This window comes from Sparus aurata, chromosome 16, assembly GCF_900880675.1.
Source record: "Sparus aurata chromosome 16, fSpaAur1.1, whole genome shotgun sequence".
Taxonomy (NCBI): domain Eukaryota; kingdom Metazoa; phylum Chordata; class Actinopteri; order Spariformes; family Sparidae; genus Sparus; species Sparus aurata.
In genome coordinates, this window is record NC_044202.1 from 10,807,784 (window position 1) to 10,828,893 (window position 21,110).

At 46.9% G+C, this 21,110-nt stretch overlaps 1 protein-coding gene across 7 annotated transcripts in view; it reads right to left on the reverse strand.

Moving 5' to 3' along the window:
• Window positions 1-21,110, reverse strand: part of meis2a (Meis homeobox 2a) — an 82,325-nt gene that overhangs the window by 51,554 nt on the left and 9,661 nt on the right. For all 7 annotated transcript variants that reach the window (XM_030443713.1, XM_030443714.1, XM_030443709.1 and 4 more), the window contains exon 7: window positions 16,130-16,244. In XM_030443713.1, coding sequence (XP_030299573.1) covers window positions 16,130-16,244 — 115 coding nt within the window. The remainder of the gene's footprint in view (window positions 1-16,129; window positions 16,245-21,110) is intronic.

Genomic DNA, 21,110 nt, shown 5'->3' on the forward strand with positions numbered 1-21,110 from the left:
TTACGAAGGGGTCTTTGCCGGCTCTGGGACCACATGCTCTTGACACACACACACACACACACATACACACACACACACACACACACACAATCAATCTCTCTCCCACACACACATACATACACAAACACGTACCGGCTCTATTCACACTAGTGGAATGGCCGGCCCCCTGTTCCTCCATGCCGACTGGGGGATTACAGGTCTTCTGGCTAGAACCACATGCTAGCAATATGCTTCGCGCTCACATAACATAGAACGCAGACGAGTGCTAACGAGTAGAGCATAATCCCTTTAATGATAAAACACACACTTGAGAGTCTTATTTCTAACAGCAAGTAGCCCATCAGTGTGTTTGTGTGTCTTGTGTGACCGCACCATATGGTTTACTGCGCTCATTCAGATCCATACAGTAGATGAAGGGCTCTAAACAGAGCCGTTTTAGTGTGGCTGCACCACTGCAGCCAGTGTTTTACGCTGATTATTTCCTGATCTGTGCTTAAACAAGCAGCAGCCCCTTGCACTGGACCATAAAACAACAGCTTAGTAAACAGCAAGCATGCTGACAAATTGGTAGTGCTCAGGCCGGAGTCATTAACAGCCCTAAAACCTGTCAGAGCAATTACAACAAACTCTCTCCTTCAGCAAGTCTCCCTGCCAAACTCAGATGTCACTACACCCCCCACCTCTCCCCATGTTACCACCAGGACACTGGCGAAAGGTGAAGGAGGGAAGGCGACCACGTTTTCCTCTCTCTCTCTCCCCTCCAATGGCCGTGACACCCGAGAGAAACGAGGACAAACCTCCATCTCAAACACAGCTGTATCTGCATCCTGAGTGCTACGACTGAGTGGTTCCTTTTGCATGAGAAGTAATGTGTAGTTGTCTCCCCCCAAAAACACATCATTAAGTGTTCCCTTAAATGAAGTGGAATAAGAGCTTCTAATTAGATGGGGGTTTTTTTCTACGTGTGGGGAAGCGAGGCAGTCAGGCAGTAAGAAAGGCAGGGAGGGAAGGAAAGAAGGAGGTGGTGGTGTTGGTGGGGGGGAAGGGTAGTTGCTCAACAACTCCTGTACCTCCTCTCCTCCCTCCCTTCTCCGCCCCTTCTCTAAGCCCCCTAACCCTGCCATCGGGCAGATATCTCTCTGTCATCCCTGGAATGCTGGAGATAACTATCGCCTCTCCGCCGATACAAGGCCTCTCTCCTCTCACAGTCGCAGCGTTGACCCCACTGTGCACATCCCTACCATAGAGGGCGAGGTTGAAGTGGAGAGAGCACAGAGAAAGACAGGGGAGGGGTGAGGGTGGAGGGTTCGAGGTAAAACTTGTTTTTTAACAGCCAGTTAGGCTATTTTACCTTTTAACCCAAAATAAAGGGCTGGAGCAAAGCCACCCTCCCCTTTCAGCTTCTCCCCTGGAGCCGAAGAAGAGTGGTTCGTCCAGAAGGTAGAGGGAGGAAGGAGGGGTGGGGGGTGCAAGCTGCCTGGTTATTGCCTTTCCTCCAGAGTCACTGCCTAGAACTCTCTTGATCTTTTCATAAGATTATCATCTGCCAAGAACCTAAAATTTAGTACTGGTTGGACAAAGTGTGCACATTAGCCAAGGCTTTAGAGCGAGCACACTTTTGGTGCAATTAACCTTCTACCTGCAACAACTATTTTCTTATGACATCATAAAATTGGGGCTTTAAGGGTTGCAAAAAGCCTCTTTGTGCCTCCTGAGATCTTAGTTTTCCCCTCGCTCCATACGTGTGTATGAGTATATAATATGAACACACAGATGTGGAGTATGTATGAAAAGTATGGCTGTCCGCTGAGACTCTGCCATCTAACGAGGGGGGGGGGGGGCTTTATTTAGGAGGAGAAAAAAAGACCCAGAGAAAAGAGATGGAATAAAGATGTATAAAAGAAAGGAGGCAGGCTGTTGCAGATGTCAGGACCCAATTTGCATGAATGGCAAAGGGCTAAATTGCAGGGGATGGGGGAGCTACCCTCCGCCACCCGCCTCACCCCACTCTTTTTTTGGGGGGGAACTAAAAGGGAGCTGTGATGCCCATGACTGCTCCTCACTCAGCAGACAGGGATCAGTGGCTAATGAAGGGCTTTGGGTCTCCACCAGACATTTCACACTCTCTGCCTCCCTGACAACTCCACCCTGCTCCCCCTGCACTCCAACACTGCCGCCGCTCTTCCTTTAGATTCCAAATCGAACGGGGCTAATTGGTCTCGCAGGTAATCTCGGGTGCACCCCTTGTTTCTTAATAAACAAATGTACAAACCTGCCAATGCACCTGTCCAATCCGTGCTTCGGTCTGCCCAGACTTTGTCCTCCTTTATCGCCTCGCCAAATGCCGTACAACGGAGCTATTCTCCCTCTTAGCCGTTCAAAATTGCACATATTGACGCGAGTCCCTCTATAATTTATAATTATTAGGATAGAAAAATAGAGCTGGGGCGCCCACAGAGAATTATACCTAAATCCTAAGGTTTGATGCTGCATTAAATATTAAAGAATAGGTATTTCCCAAAAGCAAGTGGGGCTATGTTGAATTGAAACAAGGATGATCATTAGTAAAACAAGCTGCTTCCACACTTTTTGCTCTCGAAAAAAAAATGACTACTTTGAAAAGATAAGAGGCGAAAGCGGGGAATAAAGAGACGAGGCAGAGCAAAAGAAAAACAAAGCGGTAGAGAGAACGCAAACGCATCACAAGGATCCATCTGCAAATGGCTTTACAATCCCCGCCAGGAACTATTGTATATCAAAGTCTTCGACCTAAACTGCCAGGAAAAGCAGCTGTGTGCTGTTCGCCAGCTTGAACGGAGTGTGGTTTGGTGATTCAGAACAGCTTACACTGTTCGTGGCGATGTCTGATAACGGCATCAGCAGTGATTCTCTACCCTCAATTACAATTTAAAACCAAGCAAACAAACACACAGAGAGAAGAGGACGACTCGGATTTACTGCAGACGTCTTTGCCACACCTGATGGACAGTGGCATCAAAGTAGAGTTTAACAGAGACGGGGGGTTTCTCCGTAGAGCTGGGGGCGAGTTTGGTAGAGTAAATGGATTAAAAGGTTTATAAATCAACAAGTCAACCATCAGATTGTAGCCTCTGCTCAGCAGCCCTCTCATCAGCCAAATGCCATGAAGTTTTTTTTTTTCCTCTCCGCTTCTCTCTTTCTTTTTTTTTTTTTTCACACAAATGTCCTGGAGGCAGGGAACAAAGCGAGCAGAACTGATTACTGCGCTGCTGCCCCGCTCCGCCAGTCTAAACTCTGTTTGGCTTCCTAATGAGCTCACTAAAAACCCAATTCATCACCCATAACCCCTTCTCAACCTGCCTTGAAATCCCCCATTATGGGCAGTCAAGGACAGTCCGTTTACAGGCTTTGGGCTGGGGTCAAGGGCTGTGAGGGGTAGATGGCAGTGGTTGCGGCCAAGGTTATTTTGACACGAGGGATACTTTCCTGTGTGCCTTGTCTGTCCTCCAGTGTCTAAATGTGCTCACCATGCGCCGTGCACTGCCTGCCAACCAATATTTTCCTTTGATTGTCAAACTCCGTTGATTATATACACAAAAAATATATTTATTTTTTACAATTTGAGCCCGGTCGATTGTTTTTTTTACACCAACCTCCCCGATCCCTATAGCCCCCCTTCTTTCGCAACACCAGCGGTGTCCCAGCCAGAGCGGAGGAATGTCCGGCTTGATGGCTGCAGCAGCGGGAACGTCCCGTTCCAGTCAGCATTCGCACCAGAGATTTCAAGTTTAATACCCCTTCGTCCCATCCCCGCAAAGACAGGAATTTGGTGGGAAGGGAATGTAGTGGGATTGGGGGGGTGGGGGGGAGTGAGATACAGTTGGTCTATTAAGGATGGGGCAAGGGAGGAGGGAAAATGTAAAAAAAAAAAAAAAAAAAAAAAAGGGAGAATATTGTAGGTAGATGACAAACAGCTGAGAAGGAGGAAAAAGAAAATGAAGGGAAGGAGAATATCTTAGCAAGGTAGCATAGGAGAGGAACTGGGTGTTGGTTGGAAGGGTGGGGGTCAGAGAGGAGGAGGACGGCAGAGGGTTGGGGGTAAACTCCCACAGTTCCTCATTACATGGAGTTGAAATGATCCTCCTGACACCTGAGCTGTAACCAAGAGATTACAGAATTGATGAATCCTTGGTTTAAAATGCAGCTGTTTTATTCTGCTTTAGTAATTAATTCTTTTTCCGATAGTGTATTGATTAAGCGTAGCCCCTGATAAAGTTCAAACTGAGAGAGATCCCTCCGGGGCTTTGGCTTGGCCTGCTCTGGAGAGTCAATGAAAACTTCCTCCCTCCACCTGCATCTCTCTCTCTCTCGCTCTCTCTGTCAGCGCAGTTTACCCTCATAAATTAGTCAGATCAGTGAGAAGCGAGGCTTACGCTTAGTTGATACTTGCTTTGTCTGCCCTCTTGCTGATGCAATTCTGTTATTTTTATACCGTCACACCTCCACAGGCGCAGATATCAATGAGTCTGTGTTACTCAACTCGCAAAAACGTTAATTTTAAGAGGTTTATATATATATATATATATATATATATATATATATATATATATATATATATATATATATATATATATATATATATATATATATATATATATATATATATAAATAAACACACTGTAATGTACTCTAGGATGCAGCTCTTTCAGCTGATCCCTTTCGCTTCCCTCCTCCCTCGCGTTCCTCATTCTCACCTCAACCGTGGAATCATGGCGCACAGAAAACGGGAGCGTCTTCTTTCACAAAACTACCCTTTCATTCTTTTTTATCGCCGCGTTTTTCCTATACAGCTGTGAGTGAGAGTCTGATCAACAGAGGGGTAGAGCGGGTCTCTCCGGGGAGCCAACTAGCAGAGAAATCAGATACAGCTTTACAAGAGAGTCAGCCGCTCATGTCTTGTCAAGACCCCTCACCTACCGGCTCCTTTACAAGTCAATAACCAGGGCCTGGTGTCCTCCACTGGGCCCTGGCACACATTCACCTCTTTCTATAGGAAGCAGAGGCGAGGAGGGGGAGGCCACAGGAATCCCTGTTACTATGTGTGAAATTACAGAAATAATCTCGTGTTTCTGCTATGAATGTGGTCCAAACACACCCAGCTGTGGTGGGACACTACATTTAATCCCTATATACAACACATGGACTCCTCTGACACTCCTGTAATGCATAGTGACAAATAATTGGTGACCCCACAAGGCCAGAAGAGCCAGTTAAAAGCCTTTTCCAATATTAAGAACTAATGAAAGAGTGAATGAATTATGAAGGGAGAGGGGAAAAAATATAATTAGAAGGTGGAAGTAGTGCTTAATACATTTACTTGAGACTATTTCCTTTCGTTAATGGGACCGCGGCATGCAGAGGGAGGGGGTTTTGACGTGGCTAGTATTGACTGTCCGCCCCTGCTTCTTAAGGTAAATCCAGCAGGTCATTTCATTACGGCCCAATTCCATGGCACTAATTTTGATTTTAGGGGCTTGACAGCTGTTGGCAGTGGAAATTGCCATGGCAGAGAACAGTGAGAGAGGGAGCCTATTATCGCAGTGAAAAATACAAATTGCAAAGCCTTGGTTCAAATTACTGCCACTCTGCCTCGACGGCTCACCAAAATTCATGTTCCGTCACTTTACCCTATTGATTAGCAGCATGAAAAAGGGGAAGTTAGAATATGCAGCGATACATGTTTTGGAATAAGGCTACAGTCTGACAAATGCAGAGAAACAGATGAATGTAGATATAAAATAAAGCAATTCTACACTAAAGAAACAAGTTTTTGAAAACTAGTTCACTTATTTTTCCCATCTATGGTGCATGGAAACTGTACTTTGTGCTGGTGCATAACATTTAGAGTTGTTTCTAATATCTAAATCATCTGGTTTACATGTAGAAAAACTATCAAAAATATTAGCTTGAAAATGACCACAGACATGAATCAACACGGTGATTTACGATTGATCATACAGCGGATGCTATTTTTCCTGGCCACACAAACCTATTTTATGTTTGTTTTCATTTTTCTAAAAGAGACATTACCAGTTCTGCCTCATATAACATGGCTACTGTGTGTTGGTCTGGCAGAGGAGATGGACCTGACTCACAATGTGAGCTCTTAATTGCCTCGCCTTGCAAGTTAATATGCAGCATTAAAGTTCCAGAAGGGAGAAAGAAAAGAGGTCTTCCTCTGATGCTATTAATTAGCAGTGCTCCATAGCTCTCAGCTTTTTGAAGCTCTCCATCTCCTTTTGTTTCACCCTCTCTTTTCCCTTTTTTTTTTTGTGCGGCCTTCGTTATTGACTTTTCAATTTTCCCCTCACATACACCCCCCTGCACTAGTGGCAGCACCGGTGGTGCCCAGCCCCGACAATACCCCCAAGCCCACTCTCCGAGACGCTGGCTGGGGAGCCCTGAGAGCTGGGCCAGCCCTACAGCTCCCACCAGCCCACCACTCACTCCCCATGAGACCAAAATCAAAGAGAGAGGCCCTTAAAATATAACCATGGGTATAATGAGGGTGCTCCAAAGAACAATAAGCATATACACCAAAGGAGAAAGGAGAGTAGGAGTACAAAAGGAGGAGAGAGAAAACTATAGGAATGTTGGCCTGAAAGTGTTCTTGAGACGTGAACAACAGAAACCAGAATGATACTGTGCTTTGGGAGAGAGGGCAAAGGGCCACAGCCAGTGGTGATGGTAGCCGGGGCCACGCATCTATCCAACCACGTATCTGAACCCAAAACAACAAGGGGGTCTGCCGCATGCCTCTGGAGCCGAAGGGAGCCAAAGGGAGCACGACTAATTTCTGCACAACAATAGGCCTGGATGGGCGCCCACACAATGGCAGGTGCTTTTGAATAGCAGCAGGGCCCTTGCAGCGGGGATCTTCTCCTCTCTCCACTGCGAGGGCTTGGGCTCTGGCTTGTGTAACCTTTCATTTTCAACCGGGCTTCCTTTTGACTCATAAAGGATGAAAATGATCTCATGGGGGGGGGGGGGGGTGCCAAAAGGAGACAGCCAGGTCTGTGAGGCACAATTCAGATCAAGTCCGTCTGCGTATTCTGTATGTCTTCCGCCTTTCTGTTTTTTCCTCTATCTCTGTTGCGGTTTCTCTCCACACTTTTTCCACATTTTTTTCACCCTCGTTCTTGTGGGTTTTTTTCTCCATCGACTGTTGGTCTGTTGTTATTTTTCTGTAGAGGTTGCGTTTGTTGTGCGGCTCCTGGGCTATCCTGTAGGCCATGGTGCAGTGGTAAAGGCAGTTTTCCCCCCACCTTAAGAGCATTCTTTCCGGGGTCACAAGGTCAGGCTTCACAGATGTCTCCTGCAGACACTCAGTTGTCTAAGGACTGCATCCCTGGGAGTCAGCATTCGTACTAAACAATGCAGCTTTTCCCCCTCACTTTGGAAAATGTTAAATGTTTTTTTTTTTTTTCTTCTCTTGTCTCGCTTGTTTCTACCTCTCTCTTTTCATTGTTTTATTCTTGAATGAAGCTATAGAGCGAGCGCAATTTTTTCCTAGGTGGAGGTTTTTTTCTTGTGTTTAGATAATGAAAGAAAGCACTGGTTATCACAAGATAGTGTTGTTTTCTGGCCGCTTTCATTCTTTTAAACACTCCCCGTCTCCCTAAGTTTCCTCCAATTGTTCTAATGGGGCCTTAGTCATCCTTGCCTGGTGGCGGAGGGAAAGATGCTTTTAAAAGGTCTTTTTTCTTTCGCTCGGCGTGTGTTGCCAGGGGAGAAAAAATGAAAACATGTAGTAACTGTCCTGAAATCCACACTGAGAGACCGAGACAAGAAACCCTTGAGTAAGCAGGGGCAGGAGGCAGACAAAGAGCGACCCCCGAAATGAACAGAAAGACAATATTTGAGCTTCGAAAAAACGTTTCTGTGCAGCCTCAATCTCAACAAAAATTGTGTAGACGCGAATTCCTGGGCCAAATGGCTTTCATTAAAGGCAAATCAGCTTCTGCTTTTTTTAGGGGGCGGAGCGTGACAGCGGTAAAATGGGAAGAGATTGCAGCATTTAACATGCAAGTTCTGCCTCAGTACATGGAAAAGTGTGTAATTGGAACAACATTTAAAAAAAAAAAAAAAAAAGAATCCAGGCACTGAGCTATCCTTGAATATCTTACTCCTTTTCATCTCGCCTTCCCTTGTTCCCTTTTCTCTCTTCCTGCGTTTGATATGGTGCTTCTTGCTTCCCCCTCCAAACATCTCCTCTGTATTCTGCAAATTGATAACCCTCTAAATGAATTATGGTAAATGCATAATGAAGGTTTTCTCAGCTTCAGCCCCGCAGCCAGCCAGGATGGAGCATCTCGTTTGGCATGTTTGATTCGTTTTGTTGCGCATTTAGCCCCAGTGTTCCTTCGGAGTGCTCACTGCTTGGGGCATGTAAATAAGAAATTATCCTTGCTGACTAACATGGCTAATACCTCCTCTGGGGTAATCAAAAATTATTAGACGCTTGCTTCCAATAAACATTAGGGCTCATGGCACTAACCGCTGTCAAATCTCTCACCTCCGCCTGCTCCCCAATAGCCATAAAATGGGTGAACAAAAGTGATCAGGTGTGGAAAAAGCACTCTGGCTACGTGGAAACTGAGAGACCGCGGGACTGCTATTATGCCTAAAAAAGCAGCCCTCAGCTTTAAGAGTCATTAAAGCATGTACTAGAGTAGGAATCAGACTAGAAAATGAGCTTATCTTGCATAATGCCCTCAAAAGCTTTGCATAAACGTGAAAGATGTGCGCGTGAAAATCAGCTGCAGAGAGGAAGAACTCGGATTGTAACACACTTCCTTTATCATCCTCCCACTCTCTTGGACGGTGGCAGCATGGTTAAAGCGCTACCTGTAGGGTATAGCTGCTCTGCTCGCTTCCAAATATGCTTCAGTGTGTAAACCCTGGTTTACACAAGAGGCAAAAAAAAAAAAAAAAAACCACACAGCAAGTCAACAAGCTACGGCTGGCCTTGCTAAGCCACTCTGCTCAACCGCTCGCTGCCTTTTGGGAGGGACCTTTCGCTGTGATGTGGGGTTCGGATATTAGGGGGAGGAGAATTGGGAGGGTGGGGGTGGTGGAAGAGATTAAAGAGCCAAGGGAGGCAGAAGAAAGGAAAGAAAGTAAAAGAGCACAAGGCCCATTGGTCAAACACAAAGGGGGAGAGAGGGAAAGGACATTTGATGTCAGGGTTAAACTCCAAATAAGCACACCTTAAACGGGCCTGTGTAAGCTGGCAGTCAGGGTTTTTGGAGTTCCCCTGCAGGTGTGCCTTTGACAGACTTGGCCTCCGTAACCTCTCTCTGATCTAGAATGGGGCCCGGGGTCGGACACAGAAGGAACCGGTGGCATCTCGCCGCCTCTGCCTCCCATTCTCTGTCTATTACGCTCACACACGCATGCATACACTCTCTGTAAACACACACACACACACAAACACACTGCCAGACGAGGGAGGGGGGGGAAACAAATCTGGTGAGGACTAGAGCAATTGGATTATCACCTCTTAAGGGTGACTTCTTGGCTGACCCCCTTCAGGCTAGCCTGCTGAAACAAGACGGAAAATTTCCTGGGAAAACACTCTCCCTTTAAAGAATCGAAGCACTGTCATCCCTGCGAAAATACAGCGGCGGCAGCATTAATGGACATGGAAATGCCCTTTGGGGCACGCGCTCAAATCCCTTTTAGCCATATAACATCAGACCCCTGTGCACTCCTCATCATCACCACATGCGCTGGAGTAATCAGCAATGGAACATGGGTGTGTAAACCCACTGTATAATGAACCGATACAACAATGCTGCACTCTGTCTTTGTTTTTGGCCGGGGAGAGAGAAAGTCACTCCCCTCCTTTAGCTGTAGTTCAATCATGATTACTTCCCCGCAACACCTTTTCCTTTCTGCTTCTTAATTATGCTCGGCTCACTCCAAGATAAGCTGACTTTCGTCTGATTCTCAGACAAGGACAGAAAGTGAAGAAAAGAAAAGAAAGAAAAGAAAGAAAAGAAAAAACGTCTCCCCCAAGCTTTCCCCTTAATGGCGCAACACAGACATTCTCCTCAGCTGCTGTCAGAATAATCTGGGTAATTTTTTCCCTATGTTCTCCAAACATTAGTTTGCACATTAGGCTGACCCAGTTAATGTGCCTTTCCTGCTGTGTAGGACCCAGTTCTTGGCCGAGCCGAGACCAGGCATGGGCTGGGCCAGGTCGCGCCGGGGGCCTGTTCATGATTATGGACCAGAGGGACCAGGCCCAAAAGAGGGGAGAAAGAGAGGAGTGGAGGGGAAGGTAAGAGGAAGAGCGGGAAAGGGGAGAAGGCTCGGGCTGCAGCGTGGACGCAGAGTGGTGGTGGTGTTGTGGGTACGGGGACTTTGTTACTGGAAGTGGAGCCGACTCTACTGGCAGTCCTCATCCTTTTACAGTTCCTTTGATTTTGCTGTTTTCGCGTGTTTTTTTTTTTTTTCCCCCTCTCATGATCTATAGACTCCAAGAACATAACACAGGGTCAGAAGAAAGACAGAGAGACATTTAAAAAAAAAAAAAAAAAAAGGGGAAGAGAGAGAGAGCGGAAGGGAGGAAGGAAGGAGGGAGCTGAGGGAGCTGATCATTCTCTTTAATCACATTTTGGACGAGGGCCAGGTAGTCTGCGGTACCGAGAGCGAGACAGAGAGGGGTGAGTGAGGAGAGGAGTGTGAGGGAGACAGTAAAAGGGGGAGGAGGGAGGGGTGGTGGGAGAAAGAGAGGTGGAGGAATAAATGGAGAGAGAGAGAGAGAGAGAGAGAGAGGGAGAGAGAGGATGAGAAAGGGACTTATGGAGAGAGGGTAGAGGAGGGGATGAGCCTGAGAGCAGAGCCCCTTGAAACGGCTTCGAGTGCGAGCGGCGCTTAGGCGAGAGTGCACGTATGCCCGCACATGTTACGTGTGTGTGAGCGGGCGCGACGGGGGGGGGGGGGGGGGGGGGAGAGTGACAGCCGTTCCCGTAAATGCCCACGAATGCTGAATCCAGCAAGAATCTGGTGTTAGAGCGAGAGGCGGGGAGGGATCCATTTTGAAACTATGTGCATTAACTATACTTTTCCCCATAGATTAAGCACTCCACATGAATAATTTAGCCTCTCTTATGCTAATGGGATCATGAAAGTATCCCCTCCGTGCCGTGTTTTCTCCCCCTCCGCAGCAACTTCTTCTCGACTTTCAACAATGTGGCCCTGCCCCTTCCCAACAAACCATCAGACAGACACACTGCGCTGTTTTCACAACAGACACCTGACTAACGTGCGGCTGACATGTAGTGACAAGGCTAGAATTGCACACAGAGGGCTCATTGGGAAACGCCGGCGTTGTCGTCCCAGCTGAGCGTCTCCGACTTGTTTTCTCGTTTAAGCGCGGCTCAGATGTCGCAAAGTTATAGGCTGAGCGCGCATCATGGCCGCACTTTGTTTATGCTGATGTTTATGCGAGCGGCGCCGAGCTGGTTTGTATAAGTGGCGAGACCGCTCCTCTCACACTTTCTGATTGCTTTACTGTGAGAAGGGAAGTGGACATATCCTGTGCATTTATGTGTCTTTGGCATTTTTTGTTGTTTTTTGTTTTGTCCAGGTTCTGCCATCACACACTAAAATATACCCGAGCAACACAGAACAAACACACACACACACACCCTTGTTGCCTCAGCATTGTGTTGCGGTGAGGTGGGGGCACTGTGTAAAAAAATTATCAGTGCTCCAACAGCTGGGAGTGAGAGCCATGAAACAGCAGGGCTTGGGTCTGCTTTATTGTTTATCTGTTGTTTATGGGCCAGTGTTCAGCTTTAATTACTACACTAAATTAAACTCTAACAGGCACTTAGAGGGAACCAGCTAACACACACACACGTACACGCAGACACTGTATATTCTATATACACAGGCACACCTCGCTGATCACTCCAGAGCTGGAGTATAGGCCACTAAAAAACGCAACAAGGCTTCCATCTTGCGTTTAGCACGGATTCTGCTGTTCTCTCCGTCGTGGTTTTGTTTTAGTTCTTTCTCCTGCCTCATTTTTTAAGTGTTCTTTTTTGTTTAAAAAAAAAAAAAGGCCAGAGGTCCCGAAAATGCCACATTCAACAGGCCTTGTTCACGCTGGGACCGTCTGGGCGGACACAGGGAGTCGTGTCCCCAACCAGGAATGACCCCCCTCTGGTGAGCTCAACCACAAAGACCTCGCTGAGTGGGGCCCCCGGCCAGGGCCAAGGGAGCTCACCACACTCCCCATGCATACACACTCACACACAAATGTACCACAATACCATCAAGCGCAGCATGCTCCCTTGGAGCTGAACACTCAAGCTCTCCCTCTCTTCCTCCCTTTCTCTCCATCTCAGCCTCTCTCAGTCTCTCTGGGGAGTCTGTCTATCCGCTGAGCGTGGGGATTGTTCAATTGCTGAGAAAATGTACAAAATGCTTTCTCCTCTCCTCTGTTGAGCCTTTTTCCATCTAGCGTAGAATCGGGGAATTGTACAGAAAGCCCCTTTGCTCACCACTCAAGATGTCAACGTGGATTTTGGTCTTCATGCATAGCTAATAATTACAAGTGTGGACTGGAGCTGAGGCATGCGCACGCACTCTCACACGGAGTGAGACGCCCCACATATACAGACCAAGAGGGGGAAAACGTTACCTACCGTGCTGAATCAGTGTTTGGGATTTACAGTTCATGACAGAGTGCGTTCGACTCTACAGTGTCTGGTGTGGGCAAATGTGTAGGGTATTTCATCACGCTGCTCCATCACACCTTGGGTGTTTAACATATTACGGACAGCGGCTTGGAAACGAGTGCTATCTTAAGGCACGCTCATTCATCAAGTTTAACTCCCTGCATCTGATGTCTCTGATGTTTCTAGATAAGCTTGGAGGACTTCCAAAGGACTGTTAATCAAAATGATGTGCGAGCGGAGCCAATGAAGTTATTGTGTGTTACCTCCTGAACCGTCTCTACCGTTAACTGCTCATATTTGTTTATCCAGCCAGAACATAGGGAGTCACTCGCTAAGAGTCAGTAAGTGAGAGTGCAGAATTTGCCCTGAGGGTGATAATTCATATTTTTCTGTTTTTTTGGAGGGAAATTCTGAGAAAGCGTCTGTTAGGAACAGGGGGTTGGGGAGAGGTTGCAGATCTGAGTGTTGTACCGAAACCTTTTTTCGTATGTGTCAGAACCTTAACTGGCAATCTTCACTGACAGCTATGAGCATGCTTCACCTTGGTTTACTGCTTGACAATAAATTATTCCACAAGAGGGGCAATACATATTTGCGCACTTGTTAAATTGTTTTTTGGCACGGGTTCAGAGCTATGCTCGACGCTGAGATGTAACCCGGAGATTGAGGAAGTGAATTTTGCTCACAGCGACCATCTTGAGTCGTGTACGTACTGTACAAACAGTACTTCTAAAAAAAGACGAATATGTGAGCGATCCTGGAGTTGTATTCTACGACACGTCCCGTAATGTCATCCGAAAGGGGGAAAACTTTTTGCCCTTCAAAACCAGAAATGGTATCACGAACTCAACACGGGACGCTTTTGGATCGACTTTCGAGGTGAATGTTTTTCAAGCCACACGGACACACACAACACACCTTTCAAGACGGAAGAAAGTTGGTGTTTTTCTTGGCATATGAATCCAAAAAGCACTATGGCGTCTCACTCCTCTCTCTCACGCTCGTTCCCATCCATTCTGTCTTCCTCATCTGATCCACGTCGTCACCCCTTTTAACAGGGGCCAAGCTGTTAAAGACCCCATTACTGGAGTGAAGCACACATTTCACGTTTCCTCTGTGGACTTGAAAGTGTGGACTACAAATTTTTTATGTGGAAATGCATTGAGATAGGAGGCGAGTTCATGCGTGGCATGGAAGCGGAGCGGAGGGGAGGAGGGAAGAAAAGGTGGAAGGGAGAGGTTGGTGGAGGGAAGGCTCTGTCAGAATGGAAGGGCCAGAGTCGGGAGTCAGCGAGCGCTTCAAGCGTTAACGTAATTGCAAGAATGTGAAAAATGAGGCGGCGGGGCTCCCGAGCGGAGCGAAAGGTCAGAGCATGCCTCACACAAAACAACTGGCTGGAGGACGGCCTCATTAGACCATTAAATCAGCTGCCCTCTCTCTCTTTTCTCAGTTTTTTTTCCTCACTCTGCCTACTTTTTCACCTTCTCTCTGTGACTTTCTTTTTTGAATCTCTGCTTCTCTGCTGCGCTGCTTAACTTTGCTTCAACCACAAAAAAAAAAGCGTTTTTGAGCTCGCGGATCTAGCATTTGGCACTCTTCAACGCAGGTCAGGCTCTGATCTAGTCCAAGTCTGTCTTGGCCCAACGCAATGGTGCTGTACCGTAACTGTCTTTGGCCTGTATTGATCCGCTGTTACTGGATACGGTGGGGAGAGGAGTCGATAAGTGCTCTGTGGATTACAGGTCACTTGTACTTATGTGTGTAAGATAATCAATAGGCAGTGCATTTCTTTCTCTCATGCCCCCCCTCCTCCCTCTGTTGTTGCTGCTGTCTCCATCTCCCATGCTACTTGCAATTGCAGAGATGAGTGCCAAAACTCATCTGCTCTGACCTGCGATCACGCAGCGTTTTCGACACTCACGCCATAAAATCCAACACCTCCGTTATTGTGATTTCGCTCTATATTTTTGTGAAAAAATTAGATTCTTATTCACTCTCAAAGCCCGTCCTTAAAAAGCAAATGTCATGTACACAGATTAAATGTGCCACGCTGGAGGAGAGTTATCCCTATCATGTTCAAGTGTCATATTATTGTACCTCATTATGTTTGTACTGCCAAACAGACATATCCTGTTGCCTAGCCAAGGCCTAGCTATCATCAACTAGCCTGACAACAACCCGTGATCCAACTAGTCCTGACACAGCCGACCACAGAGGTCTGCTGCGGCCCTCGGTCTGTGGTCGGTAATGGTTCAGACGGTTACAACTGCTGCTTCTGTCTGATGAGGGTGAAGATGATTTAAACAGCCCCACCACAGACACACACCCCATCGATACATTTGATCGCTTATCGGCGAAACGATAGCCTTGAAAAGGACACGGCAAGCGGCTTCACTCTGCGAGCGAGCTGCTACAAAGTGTGTGTCTGAAAGGGATGGTGTGTGTGTGTGTGTGTGTGTGTAGACGGTGTGATGAAATTTCATGCAAAACCATGGAGCTAGAGGGCACACACAGATTCACAAAAACACACACATACACACACACTGTGCCGCCAGTGAAAGGGGATCTTGGTACATTCAACACAAGGGGAAGACAAGAAAGGAGAGGCCAAGAGCTCATCATGCGCTCTCTTTGCACAGGCATCAGTGGAATTCAATAAACAGTTTTAACTGCCGCCGTGTAGTGACGCTCGTCCTCACCTCTAAATTCAACCAACAGCACACGGTTTTTTTTGGGGGGGGGGGAGAATTTACATGTCAAATTTGATGCGGACCGTGACAAAAATACAAGGCAGATAGCTGTGATTTGCACAAGCTGTCTGTACGAAATTCAAATACGTTTGTTTTGAAATGCATTATTGCCGTTTGGCAGGTCACGTAGCAGATAACACAAGGCTCACTGAGACATAATTAGGGGCTGTTGTGCGCGCAAAGTTAATATGGTTTAAATGCAAACAAGAACTGGCAGAAATATACTATTAATCACCGGCTTTTGTTCGGCGCTCTAAATAGCAGCGTTTTGGAAAGCCCTTCGCCGGGGTTGGTGCATTACAGTGGCTGTTTGCTTGCGTTTTGCAGCGTGAGTGTAACAGTGGATAAGCGTGTTCATTTTTAGGTGTGACTATGTGTTTACATGGACGCCAGTCAAAAAGCGGGATAATCCAGTGTGCAGGAGCAAGGACTGGGATGGATGTGTGCAGAGAGATGTTGCCATCTATTCACTGTAGATCTCACATTAGACAGGGTTTAAGAAGGTGTTGGCAACTCTACCCATGCATGATGATTAATATGTCCTGCCTGTATCTATGTATGTTTATGTGTTAATGCTTGAGTGCACAAGTGTATGTATACGTGTGTGTGTGATGCATATGCATGCCCATTTCGGCGCTGGCTCACCTTGTTCGCTGCTGTTGTCACCGCTCTGTGAAGCGTGTCCCCCGCTGGAGGGCCCCGGTGTGCCGGCTGAGTGTGTGGAGGTGGCGTCATCATGGTCTCTCCAGGAAGCTGGGTTCTGAGGTTTGAAAAGGAGAGAAAGCGAGCGTGGGACCCATCCATCCATCCGTGCATCCATCCACATTCCCCCGTCCAAACCGCAAACCAGGAGCGGCGAGAGCAGGAAGGGGGGGAGAGAGAGGAGGGGAAGGTAGAGAGGGAGAGACACAGAGAGAGAGAGACCGTATGAGTTCGTTGGAAAAGTGAGAGTGACATCTATAAGAGTGCACAGGCGCTGTGAGGGTCCTTTGCCTGCTTACATTCCCCCTGGCAGGGCCAAGAGCCCCGCTGCCTATTTCCCAGCTAGCAGACAATCAACGACGCCGCTAAAAATCACAGATGAAGAGAAAGAAACGAATGCACTAAAGCAGCTGGCAATAAGTCAAAACACTGTAATCAAAGTGTTTCATTAATGCATGAGAGCAAAACGCAGCCCCGTTAATGTGGCATTTGATTTTGAACATCGCAAGTGGAGTACTTGTGAGTAATTGTCTAAACACATATGGCGGAGCCCAGCGGAGTTCGTTTATACCATAACCAATTGAGACTTCCGTGTCAAGTGAGAAATATAGAGGTAAAAAGTCCAAACACACCACAGCCGCCATTAATCATCTCCACTGTCAGAAATGAAAATAAGATATGACAGTGATTCTCCTGCTAATCTGCCAAAAATGTGCACACGCCCACGCCGACACACACACACACACACACGCCCACAGAGGCCTCGCAGAAATACACTTACGCACACATGCTAATGACATAATAGAGCAAGAAGTATAAACACATATGCGCACACACTCACTTTTATATATACAAACACACGCTGGAAAAAAAAGTGTTAAATCTTTGCTGGACAACTTCAAAGAAATGTCCATAAACAAATTCATAGCTTTTAAGGCGTCTTTCTTTTTTTTCCCCTTCCCTTCCCAACTCCCCCCCCAAGCTCATTTTCGCTCCTTCTCCTCCTTCTCTCCTTCCTGGTCATTCCTGCTGCCCCTGCTGCTGCAGACGGGGAAACAGGATTTTCTACTGTACAGGAAAGGCTTTATCAGTGCCACATGAAGGCAGGCTAGAGGTGGAATTTCCTCTGCCATTCAGGCGATAGAGGGACAGCCTGATCACGTCATTTACTACACTCAGGCCGAATCGAATGCCCACTCCAAACATCCTCGACGCGAAAACCCAGAGCTAGTCCTTTTCCCTGATTTAACCTGCCACCTGAGCACGATGACAAAATGCTGGCGAACGTGAGCCCGACGTTGTCTGGGGGGGGGGGGCCCCAAGAGAAGCAGCCCCCTTGAGCGGAGACCAAGCCAAACAAACACAGGCCTGCACCAAGGCTTCCCACAAACCTCAACCCACTTCTCAGTTCCCGCTATGGGGTTTCTTTTTTTCTCCCTCAAACACACATAAACACATATACATACATACGAAAGCAGTGGGAAAATGTACACGCCACAGAATATTCCAAGAAAGAGATTTTTTTTTTTTTTTTTTTTTACCATTTTGTCTAACTTCAGTTGAAGTTCCTGATGAACTTCTTTCCCCTCAGCTCCCGCCAGAGAGGAGCCTGCCTGCCTGCCTGCCTGCTCTGGTGCCCCAGTCAGAGTGAGCTGTACTGGTGGAGGACAGACAGGATAGAGCCTGGAGACTAGTGGAGGTTCGCAGGGAAACAGAGGCTATAAGACAAGCGGCTGCCGAACTCCCCCGGGTGCTCAGTCCTGATGTGCTGCTGCTTGTTCTGCTGCGGAGGCGAAGGCTGCTGCTATGCCTGTGAGCGAGGCCCTTTTATCTGCTAAGTTTTTTGGGGAAGGAGGGCTGTTTTCTCAAACAGCTCCAAGCTGAAAACAGCAGACAGAAACACACAAGGCCCTTCAGACCCTCCGCTCCACTCAAGGCCCTCTCAGCGTCAGCTGTTCACCGGATGGCAATCAGATAAAGAGCTCGGAGAATTACCCAGAAGAGGGGCAAGAAGACAGGGTGAACAATAGCCCATGCGTGGGTTGTAGCCCTCCACAGTCAGCCAAGGGAGAATGTCCCTGCTCTGAGAGGGATACATGATTGTGATGTGTTCCCCTCGCTGAGCCACTGATCAACACATGGTGCGCTTCTTATGTTGGGCACAATCATTTTCTGTTACTCTCAACACAGCTGAGTAAAATCACTAATGTGGCAATCAACCCACTGAAAACAGTCTAATTCTGTCGTAGGGCGCGAGGAGTAAAGGGAGAAAGAGAGGTAAAAATCCCAGACTCCCAGAGTGCATAATGTATTTAGGCTTGAGCTGGGGCTCGCTGCTCTCCGAACGGGCTTGTTGTTGTTCCCAGAGAAGAAAATGACTGGGTTCCACTTCCTCACAATGAGACACCCACTGCCGGCAAGATGCGAGACAGACCTGAAAAACTATGCTCGCTGCTCTCGCACGGCCTCGCTCTCTTGTTCATTCTCTCTCTCTCTCTATCACTTGCCAGCTATGGCCACAGCATGGTTTTAATGCAACAGCCGAATCGATAGGACTTAATTTAGCCATCATTGCAGAGTAATGTGTCATTTTTAATGGCGCTGGCACTAAATTAAATTCAAAGACACCTCAGCTAATGGTGTTAAAGGGAATGATATTTTGCTGTGATTTGCTACCCTGTGGGTTTAATGGGCCCGTATGCAGGGGATATGGATGGAGCTTTGTTGGTTTGTTTCTTACAAGGCAAAAAGGCAGAACGCAGCACTTTATATGACCTAGTAATAATAACAACACAGTGGATACTAGGCCCGGGCAGCTATCTTTGATGAAGCGCACCCTCTCTCCCCTTTAAATACCTGCGAGTCACTTCTCATTCATAACCTCCCCCTCCCTCCGTCTGCAAAACAAGACAACAAATACCACAACAAAAGCGTTAACTTTCCAAGCTCAACAAGGCGACAAAAGCAACAGCCTTTCCGCCTCCATGAATTATTTAGTGCGCCTCTCTGAGCTACGGAGGGCGCATCAACAGACACACCGCGCAGCGCAAAAAACACAAACACACACAACCATTTTGTCACAAACCCTCGTGGGTCTGATGAAGTTCAAACAAGTTGAGAGGGAAAAAAATCATGTCAGCCAAACAGTCTTCTTCTTCATCCTACACGGGAAATAAGAGGAAGAAGCGAAAACAGGAAGAAAAAAAAAAAAAAACGCCCTCTAGCCCATGTGACTATTCCCTAAAGCTGGGCATAATTAGGAGTCAAACATGGTTCACTCCATGCTCTTCACTAATTGTGTTAAAGAGCAGTGTTACCAGGAGGAGGAGGAGGAGGAGGAGGAGAGCGGCAGCGAGCAAACACACATACATGTGCGGGCGGGAACGCATGCACACACACACAAACACAATAGGACTAGATAGAGAATAAGATACAAAAGAAGCGTGGTCTCTGGGGGCAGCCTTTTCTGTTTGCTGGGGTTAGCAACTGGCAGCTGATAATACAAGTTGTAATTAATATAAAAGCAGGAGACAATATGGGGAGGAAGGCTTGTAGTGAGAGCCAGGCCACATGAGAGCGGGAGTATGCTGCTGCCGCCGCCTCCTCAGCTCCTGTCCCCTGTTTCTCATTTACAAACACCTGCCTGGCACAATCTCACTTCCCTCCCTTGCACTCTGCCTACATCCCTAGGAATTTCAAATAAAATTGATTTAGCGGCATCATTGAATTTCCCTCAAATTCCCCTGGAAGCTGGAGGAAAAGGGGAAGAAATCTGTTGGCGTAGTAGGAGTGTGAGAGCGACTTGCCTTGTGTGTGTGTGTGTGTGTGTGTGTGTGTGTGTGTGTGTGTGTGTGTGTGTGTGTGTGTGTGTGTGTGCAGCTTCAGGGATCCTGTGCCGAACATGTACAGAATCGCTGACACGCCAGAAAACATACAGGACCGTAAATCATAAGGCAAGCTGACATTTCGAGACACATCTCGCCACATGGTGTAAACAGAGAAACACTCCTCGCACATTTCTTGTTGGGCTGAGCAGGTAATTATATACGGCCTCTTTTAGAAAAGTGTAGGTGCACCTCCATTGAACAACCGAGCATTTACAACACCCTCAATTATCCAGAATATAAAGACTCCTTAATTTAGCTGCTAATAATTCACCCGAGCGTGTTTTAACAGACGCGAGGGGGGGATTGACTGGTCGTATTTGTGCTTCCGAAACTTTCTCCAGGGCAGAGACAACTTCTTTTTTCACCGTGGTAAATGACAGATTACATGTACAAATACGTCTACAGAGAGAGGAGATTAAATAAAAGGGGAAAAAAATGGGATTGCTGTTGTGATTCGTGGGGTTTGGCGTGGGGGAAAATGAGGCATACATTTTAAAAACACACAAGTCATTAGGGAGAATTCTACTCCCGATTGTTCCTTGAAACAAAAAAAAAGCCCCGACATTTTGGGCTCAGTGGCCACTTTACTCGTACACCTGCCCAAACTAATGCAGCCCGATTCGAGCTATGCAATAAAGTATATTATTATAATGCCTTTAAAGGTGCACTGTGTAGTTTTAGGGAAGACATTTTATTTAGAAGTGAAAGATCTTCGTTGACTGATTTTGTTATGCCTCACCAACTAAATAAACAGACTCTTTGTTTTCACGTCTTACTAAACTGAGTAAACTAACCGACCTTAAAAGGACAACACAATTTCATACCGCTTTACTTTGTTTATATCTGGCGGACCCTGCCACCTTTCTAGCCTCAGACAGCTTTCTGGGGAGCTTATTTTCCCTCTGAGAACAGCTTGTTTATTCAGTTATGGAAAGGATAAATATACCCAAATTCTGAATATTCTACACACTGCCCCTTTAATGTGCAGTTTTATTGACACTGTCATAGATGTGCTTATCAAATTAGATGTCGAGGTC